The following is a 9,156-nucleotide window of genomic DNA, read 5'->3' as shown; positions in this document are numbered from 1 at the left end:
GTAGCCGAAGTTAATCGAGAAGATAAAATCATTGGGTCGAAAAGGCCAGAGGCCCAGCGTCAACATTAGCCGTTTGTTCCAAGACAACACTTGGGCCGCGCAATCCAAGTCTTTTTGTTCCTGAGAAAAATATTATAAAGGCCCACCTACATAAGTCGCAAACGCAAAACGCAAACGCAAACGCGGAAAAAAAGGAAAGAAACGTAAAAAAAAGAAAAAAGGAGAGAAACGTCCGCGTTTGCGTTTTGCGACTTATGTAGATGGGCCTTAAAACAGTCTCTGCAATTAATCGTCAAATGATGTAATATCTTATATTTCTTCATATGACGTACAACTGCAGCAATTACACTGATGAGAATTCGCTACTCACCTGCATCGCGCTATGCGCTGTTCTTTCCTCGGGAGCTCGCATAAAACTGTACCGAATGTACGAGCGCAGGATCGCAAGTAAACTCCGTTTTCGTGCTTAGAGCAGTCTATAGAATCTGGGCACAGGCGATTATAGGCCGGGCCATAACTTCGCCCAAAATTAAAGTATAAATTGCACATAAGCGTGTTACTGAAGCCACCTGTTTAATCCAAAGTAAAATACTAGTCGAACGCTTTGTTTTTTCATGATCGGTTCTTCACATCAACGCAAATTTGTACGTTTGCAGGTACAAATTGCTGTCAGTTTGTTTTAGATCGCGCATGCAAAAAATCCAGCTTTATTTTACTACAAAAATGTTGTGTTAGTGTAACTCTAGATCGCAACCTCAGAACAATAATTTTTCCGTTATAATAAAAAATCTGTGTATTTTAGATTGTTTGACTAAATATTTGATTGTAATGCACTCGAAAGATATAATATTTAGGATAAATATTTAACATTGTAATGCGCTCGATTTCAACGCACAAACGAAGAAGTGCATTTTATGAACAAATACAAATAAAAATTATTTTCTAAAAATCTAAATTCTAATTAATCGTAAGATATCAATTATTATTGTTTTTAAACATAAACTAATATTTTATATTCTAAAAAGCTTTATTTTCTTTATTAAAACTATGTTCTTTTAAATTAATTTTGTGAAAAATTTATTTTATATACGATTTTTATTAAATTTTTTTTCTACTACAAGATTTTTAGATTTATATACTATAAATTTATTACGACAATATATACATAACTCAAAATGTAGGTTTAGCATATGTTTTAAATGTATTTTTCTATCGGTACTATACAAACTTGTTTAATATTGTGAATCACATTCTGTAATAATAATTTTCTTACATTTTTTTCATAATAGGATACGCAGCATCGACAAATACGTCAAAGAAGTTTTGATAATCTGAATCAATATACATATACTTACAGAATTTTATTGACAGAAATTATTGATTCAAAGATTCCGGGAAAGCTTAATTGAAGAGCTTTGTATGGAGAATATAATACACAAAGTAATAACTTGTATAACTTGTACGTAATTTTTCTTTCTAAAAATGTGGATTTAGAACAAATTGAACAGCTCTTCAATTATAATAAAGTAAATTAAATCACTAACGATCGTGAGTTTTAATTAAATCGATTTGAATTGCATTTTCTACTTTTATCGGTAAAGATGTCACTTCAACGTACTTACGTCAATAAAACTATTTGAGAAAAATATGTAAAATCTTCCGGCAGTTAAATAGAGCATAATTTGACCGTGAATCGTATATATCAGAAGGCATTTCCTACAATTGAACGGCATCTCGTACTAATTGCATTGATATAATATGCCTCTTTACATTTAAGCGATGTCTACATGGGACTTAAGATTTAAGAAAATTGACCATTCATAGTCGATTATTCATCTCATGTAAAAAGAATAATCAATTGTGATTGATCAATTTTCTTAAATCTTAAGTCTTAAGTCTCATTGTAGACGCCGCTTAATACTCTAAACACAAAACAATCGATTTAGTATAAACATTTAATATAAAAATTGCGATAAAAATCATTATTAATAATGTCAGACAAAAGAGGTTCGTTCAGTCAGATATCTTCGCTTATTAATCCTTTATGATACCTATTGAGTTAACTGATCACCGATCAAGCAATACACCGAAGAACATGACAAGCGCAGTAATGGCGAAAAATATAAATGTGCAGCAGGATGCTATGTTTAAAACATCCATGTTCTGAAATATTTAAAGTGTCATTTGAAAATCCATACATATAAAGGATTTTCTCTTATCATATATTAATAAATATTTAGTATATGTGTGCCCCCTTCTTCATTAAACGCAAGGAAGAGAGGATGATAGAGAGTTGAATGCTTTCCTTGTCCCACCATACAGTTGATCAGGTAACGAGAGATTTGATCGCCTTTTTCGCTTTTAGATAGACACTTTAATATAATTTTATAGAGAAAAAATTAAAAGAGAGAGAGAGAGAGAGAGAGAGAGAGAGAGAGAGAGAGAGAGAGAGAGAGACGTAATGTCAAATAAACTTCATAAATATCTTAAAATATAAGCGTTTATTTTCTATGAATTAATATTGCACTTAATATTGCTAATTTAAGATAACTTTTCATAAGAATTATATTTAATAATGTGACGTACCATTGAAACATAATACATCGAGATAGCCAGTACAACACTATTACCGGAGAATTCATCCAGAAGAACCAAATTGAAAATCTCGTCTACGGATTTCGCCATCCTTCATCGTAATGTTCCGATAAATTAACGCACAAACAGAATAAAGAAGCAAATTAAGCAGAGATCTGTGCACGCATATAATAGATATTATTCTTACCATGTTATATCTTGAAATGCGTGCGAACGATACTACCAATTCTGTTTATTAGCATATGCTTTCCGAGTATTCTCCAACATGTCTGATACGATATGACAAAATGAACAATTCGCGACAAGTGCGGAACATAACCACCAGGCAAATCGCTGCTATGTGACATATGGAGATGTAAATCATCGGAAATTGATATAGATACATTAATGTATATATACGAAGATTAGTGATATCAAAAAATGTATGGACTCTGTGAGGTAACATAAATGATTCCGTATTGTTACGTAACGCTGAAAAAAAAATCAAAGAACATGAAACATTAGCAGGGTTGAGTAGTGCCTAGTTCAAAAAATAAAAGTTAAGTTAAAAAGTTAAATAATTTTAACTTAACTTAGTTACATTTTAAACTCTTAACTTTTAACTTTTAATTCAGTTAGATTTTATCTAGATTAACTTTATTGATCTAACTTTCTTGAAGTTACATTTTTAGTGCTTCTTGAAAACTCAAAATAAAATACATATCTGCGTTGGTGTCTTCAAACTCAAATTTAAGAACGCCCATCAAGGCAATTATTATAATATAATAAATATAGTCTGGCCTGTCTGGCCACAAGAAGGAATCATTGTTCCCAGACCTTCTATATATATTTATTAATTAAATTATACCTATTAGAAAAAGTCCTTTGAAAGCGGTCCTCTTCCGCGGTTTGACAGAAATAAGTATAATAAATATAGACACTTTATTTAGAAGCTTTATTTAAAAACCCTAAAATTATTGAAACAAAAAAACTTTAATTTTCCATTAATTTTTTTTTATTAACTTAACTTTTAATTTAATTAATTTTATTATGGACTAACTTGTATCTTAACTGAGTTAAATTTTTTGGACTGTTAACTTTAACTTAACTTAGTTAAAAAAAAAAAAATAATTTACCCAACCCTGAACATTAGTAATAAGGAAATTTATTTGTTCGAATTTTATTTCGTGCAAAGTATTTGTAAAATACTAGAATTCACTAAATCATTTCTATAATTTTGCATTGGTCAATACTAAAATAAATAAAATAATGAGGCAACGTGATTTGAATATCTTTTTATACATATATCAGGATTCAGGAGACATGGTCGTCAGTCGTGGCTCGGCACTATAGAGGACGCGCCGCACTAGATTGTGTTTCCTTACGCGAGCCGGCGAGATGCGAGCATCCGAGATTATTGGATCTCAACAATGGCTGAATGGATCAATTTCTAAGTAGGCTCAATGGATAGCTTAGGTTCGAATTATATGATAAAAGTGTTTTTATTTTTCCTCTATATGTACCCGACGAGATATTGCGATTCAAAGTTCTGAATTCAAGGACTTCTTTTATCGCTTATCAATTTTGTGCAATGTTTGTGCTTGCTTTAACTACTTTCTTCTTTCTCATGGGAACAGATAATTTAGACATTTGTTCTCACGATAAAGAAGAATAATTAAAGAAAGCACAAGCATTGAACAACTGAATAAGCGATAAAAGGAGGTTTTCGAGCAAAGGATGGTTTGCCGGAGGCTTCCGTAAAGGACACGTGATTGTACGAATATTTGTTGGTTCTATCGAGAATTGAACCCGGGATTTTTGGCCAGTTTTATAACAGGCCTGTACGCCACGCTCGCGCTCAAGATTCAATCCGCCTATCGGATTGAAAATACCAGAGATAGTTATAGAAAATTTATATTTTTTAAACAACGCCAATAGTTAAAGATAATAAGAAAAATTCACAGCAAATGATAAATGTGTTACGCCTTGCGCGACTAATAAAAAAATTTGAAAAACCTATATAAGTACGCGCGTCTACTCCACTTTTAGTTAATGTGAAGTACAGTTAAATATGTTCGAGGAATGTAACAATGAAAATCTGGCTGTAATACTAAAAATTAGTCCTATTAACAAATACAAATTAACAAGCAAGACATTATGCGTAAATAACGTTATAAGTTTGCAAGCCGCAAAGAGCAACAGTAAAAACGCAAGAGCTGATGAATTGCCGCCGGTCAGCTTTCATATTCATTCATATTTGCGTCGCATCCGTATTTTCTGTTACCATTCCGATTCTACAACTTCTTAAAGCACCTGTTAGAAATTAATCCTTCTCTTCCAGTCACTTATCGAAGAATTTGAATCCATCCAGAAAAAAAGGGAAAGAGAGGAGAGGAAAAAAGATGAAGAAAAAACAAAAGAAGGGAATTGATAAAGCATCTCTCTGTAATATTTCTAAATAATAATAATGTAACAATATGTTCCTCGAAAGTGGTAACGTATTAAGAGTCAGCCAGATTGCCTGCATTCGACGCGGTTCGTTTTAAAGAACCGTTAGTTTATTGTAGATATATTATATATCTTTCCATAGATATTATATTATAGATACAATATATTTATATTTACAACAATTAAACACAAAATAAGCAAGAAAGAATTAGATTTAATAAATTTCACATACCTTGATTAGTGATCAAGAGGTACATAAGCGGTCTAAAGTAAAGCAGTATAGGAACATGATGATCGTGCCGACTCGAACTGTATGTGAATATCTTCAATATGCGCGATTGTAATTGTATAAGTAAATTATCTCCTCCTCAGAATTCTCAAACTTTCGCTCTGCCATATCCTATTTTATTTCATCAATTACGATTATCAGTAAATGACTGCAATGTATCAGGCACACCATCGAAAATATCATGAAGTAAACTGTCGATTCCAGAAGACTCATCACCATCAGTTCCAAATTACCGACGACGTTGTAAAACTCAATGAACGCCATGACGAAATAATGAATGAAATACAAGACATAAATCGCAAAACGGACGTACGATCGCTCAAACAGCCATACCCCTCCGACGGAAAAGATCCATTCCAAATAAACAAATAAGTCTTCAATATGATCGATTTAATTCTGTAATATTATATTTTATTTATTATATTTTAAATCAAAATTGTGTCGATGAATAATATTAATTAAATCAAATATTTAAAAAATAGATTAATTATATAGCAAACGAAAATTCATTGAAATGGATAGAAATGAATTTATTTCGACATTTCCGAATTGGCGCTTCTGATTTTTTGAATTTATTTGAATCCAAAAATAATATAATACGGACATGAATACATCCGAATTCAACATGATGAATAGCTCATTTCAATTTATTTGAATCCAAAAATAATACATATAATAGTGACATAAATGCATCTTTGGACTCTAAAGCATCAACTCAGATAAATTAGATGAATAGTTTATTTCGTATTTTAATTTATTTGAAATAAAAAATAATATAATACATGAATACATCCGAGTTTAACAAGATGAATAGCTCATTTCAATTTATTTGAATCCAAAAATAATACATCTAATAGTGACATAAATGTATCTTCGGACTCTAAAGCGTCAACTCAGATAAATTATAATAAATTTAAATTTTCAATTTATTTGAATTAATTTTCGTTTGCTAAGTATATTAATTATAATTAGATAAATTATGAAGTAATTATAATTAGATAAATTATGAAGTAATTATAATATGTATCTAATATCAAACAACACAGAGATTTCTTTCTGGCTAACGGAATATCTGTCGCGATAGAGTATTAACTTTCTTACACTCATAGCAAAGAGAGTTTTAGTTTTTCATCAACTGATCGTCCGCGACTGTGATTCGTTTCCGTGCTAACCAAACTTGTGCCGCGATTACGTTAATCCATGCGCACAATAGATCGAAATAAATAATGTCTAGACTAGTTTGTACTTATCTTGACATTTTGCAATTTTAAATTCTGTAGTGTGCACTTTGATAACAAAACAACTTAATAACCAATCTGTTATTAAGCCATCATTTTACTTGGCGCACTAATTATCTTACTGTCTCGTACAACGAAAAGCAATATTGCTCTTTTTCTTTTATCGTATCTATACGTCTTTTACATTTCTTTATATTTGGCACATCGTAGAAAAAGTGCAACGATCGCAATAAACATGATGTATATTATATGATAGATGGTTTCATTAAACTTTTTAATACTCTCACAATTACTAATTGTTAATAGTAGGTAATATTATTAATCGTCTTTGTACTGTACAAAAGCTAAGATCATTCTATGCTTTCCTGTCACTTTGAATATTCTGGTTGACGAAGTTTCTTATTTACAAATGTGTCTATCTTACAAGTGTGGGTTGTACTATAATTCCTTCTATCATTAGACAAGTGGGTGGTATTTGGTAGTAATTATGAAATTTATTTGCAGTTAATAAAATAAAAAATTATTAGAAAAAACTGAATACACGTAGAACTAAAATACACTTAATACAACTAAACTAAATATTACAGCTAAACTAAGTATAAATTGACAACAATTAGTTAATACAATTAAATGGAAACTGTGTCTCATCATAAATTAACAGGCTTCCTCATAAAATGAGTAAATAATGGAATATGTTTGATTTCTCAAGTTGCAAATTTGAATTTTATTTTATGAGAATTTTAGTTTAATATTTCAGTGTTTCAAGAGAAAAAACAAAATGTTCCGCCCTTTTCTTTATTTTGATGAACTTTAGATACATTGTAATTTAGAGTAAAATAAGATATGTGTATCTTTGTGTGGTGCTTTTACGGATATTAAAAGAGTTAAGGAGAAAAACTCCTTGAAAAAATCGACTTTTATGTTTTTAAATAAACATTTCAAAGTTCAAAATAAAACAAGATACTATCGGTAGGATTAGAACAAACGCTTAGGACAAAGGTTGTGTAAAATAAAATTACATTTGTGATTCCAAGAGTTTGATATACGAAATCTGTTTTCTGAAATTGATTATTATTTTAAAATTGATAACGAAAATAGATGTATAAAATTGTAGTATATAATCGTTTTTCGATCTATTTCCGAAATTGAAATAAATTATTATCCGCGTATCTTACTTTCATATTAAATTGTTTGGACAAAATCATAGTTTCTTGCGATGTTTATTTAGAACTGAAACCGCTAGAGGCGGAATTGTTCGCGATATAAACTACAGTCGATCGATATTGCCGGTCGACGATTTATATCAATCATTATACAGCGCAATTGTAACTGAAAAAATAGAAAGTATTGACATAATTGTTGCTTCAGTTTGTGCAATATTATCCTCATTATACATCTATTATCTTACCTCTCGGTACAACGAAAACAGCCGTGATGCCATATGGCCACTGTCGAAAATTATTTGCTAATTATTTTTGTTTGGCAGTCGAGACGCTGTGTCTCGAAACAAAGAAAAAACTTGGCGTATGTAACATGGAAATCAGTTTTTCTACGAAAAGAATTACAAATGTGTTCCCAACTTCAAGAAGTAGAAAAAAAATTCAGACCATTACAGCTTATAAATGCAGACTAACTTTATTCAGCGTACTTCAGTATATTATACTGAATCTGTTCACATGCTGTTCAAATGAAGTACGTGTATATATGAAGGAGAAATACACTGATTATTATTAAATTATAATTTTGAGATATTTCGTTAAATAAATGTATAATTCGTTTGTTACTCATTTCATGGTCGAGACAACATATGTATATATTTGGCATTGATAAGTTTATAAGTAATAATTATATTCATTATGAATTATAATAATTTGATTATCTATGTATGTTTTTGTGTTTCGCAGACAAATTTCGACAAAATATTTGCAAATCAATATTGTTTTACAAAAAGTGGCGTAACACAGACAGGTACGCCATCGATGTTTTTACAATCTGCAAATAAAACATTCTAAGAAGTATATGCACTAAAAAAATGATATAAAATGTACAATAAAAGACATATAATTTGTCGACTCACACTCGTAAACGTGTTCAATGATAACGCGTAGAATCTGCCGGCAGTCAATATTAATGGTTTCTCAGATCGGATCATACAAATGCCGATTAATTTTGTATTTGATGGCGGATTATTGTACCAGTCGGAATTATAAAATGCCTCGCGCAATCCGGCACTCTGAATGAGATAAGTTATTATAAGATTACATTTGCCTTGCTTTGCAAAGATAAATAATTTATAAATATAATATATTATTCTGGCTCATATAATTAAAAATTAACGAAGTATCAAATGAAGGGCTAGTGAGCCTTGCACGAAGTTAGTGCTAAAATTACAAATATTTAACAATAATAATTATCACCCAAACGTTTCGGCTCCGCATTGAGCCATCTTCAGTGGGTAAAAATACAAAAAATTTTATTACTTCTACTTTACATTAGCGCTTTTGTTCTTTCCGCTCGCACGAAGGTCGCTTCTCGCTCGTTGTGAGATCGTTCGTTGGAAAATTGCAATCATGTGATCCCATCCTCAGATGACAATTAAACGGATCG

General features: G+C 30.7%; 2 protein-coding genes and 1 pseudogene across 2 annotated transcripts in view; all 3 read right to left on the bottom strand.

Moving 5' to 3' along the window:
• Nucleotides 1-406, bottom strand: part of LOC105454944 (odorant receptor 67c-like) — a 6,951-nt gene extending 6,545 nt beyond the window's left edge. The window contains exons 1-2 of the mRNA XM_011697928.1: nucleotides 371-406; nucleotides 6-120 (exon numbers count right to left, since the gene is read on the bottom strand). Coding sequence (XP_011696230.1) covers nucleotides 6-120; nucleotides 371-376 — 121 coding nt within the window. The 5' untranslated portion in view covers nucleotides 377-406. The remainder of the gene's footprint in view (nucleotides 1-5; nucleotides 121-370) is intronic.
• An 815-nt stretch (nucleotides 407-1,221) lies between these two features.
• On the bottom strand, nucleotides 1,222-3,178 carry LOC105454943 (annotated as a pseudogene).
• Nucleotides 3,179-8,452: 5,274 nt separating this feature from the next.
• Nucleotides 8,453-9,156, bottom strand: part of LOC105454938 (odorant receptor 22c-like) — a 6,082-nt gene continuing 5,378 nt past the window's right edge. The window contains exons 6-7 of the mRNA XM_011697922.1: nucleotides 8,627-8,782; nucleotides 8,453-8,541 (exon numbers count right to left, since the gene is read on the bottom strand). Of these exons, the coding sequence (XP_011696224.1) occupies nucleotides 8,491-8,541; nucleotides 8,627-8,782 (207 nt within the window). The 3' untranslated portion in view covers nucleotides 8,453-8,490. The remainder of the gene's footprint in view (nucleotides 8,542-8,626; nucleotides 8,783-9,156) is intronic.

Source organism: Wasmannia auropunctata, unplaced genomic scaffold, assembly GCF_000956235.1.
Source record: "Wasmannia auropunctata unplaced genomic scaffold, wasmannia.A_1.0 LD335969.1, whole genome shotgun sequence".
Taxonomy (NCBI): domain Eukaryota; kingdom Metazoa; phylum Arthropoda; class Insecta; order Hymenoptera; family Formicidae; genus Wasmannia; species Wasmannia auropunctata.
Note: the sequence above shows the minus strand (reverse complement) of the source record. Positions and strands in the feature narration are given on the sequence as shown.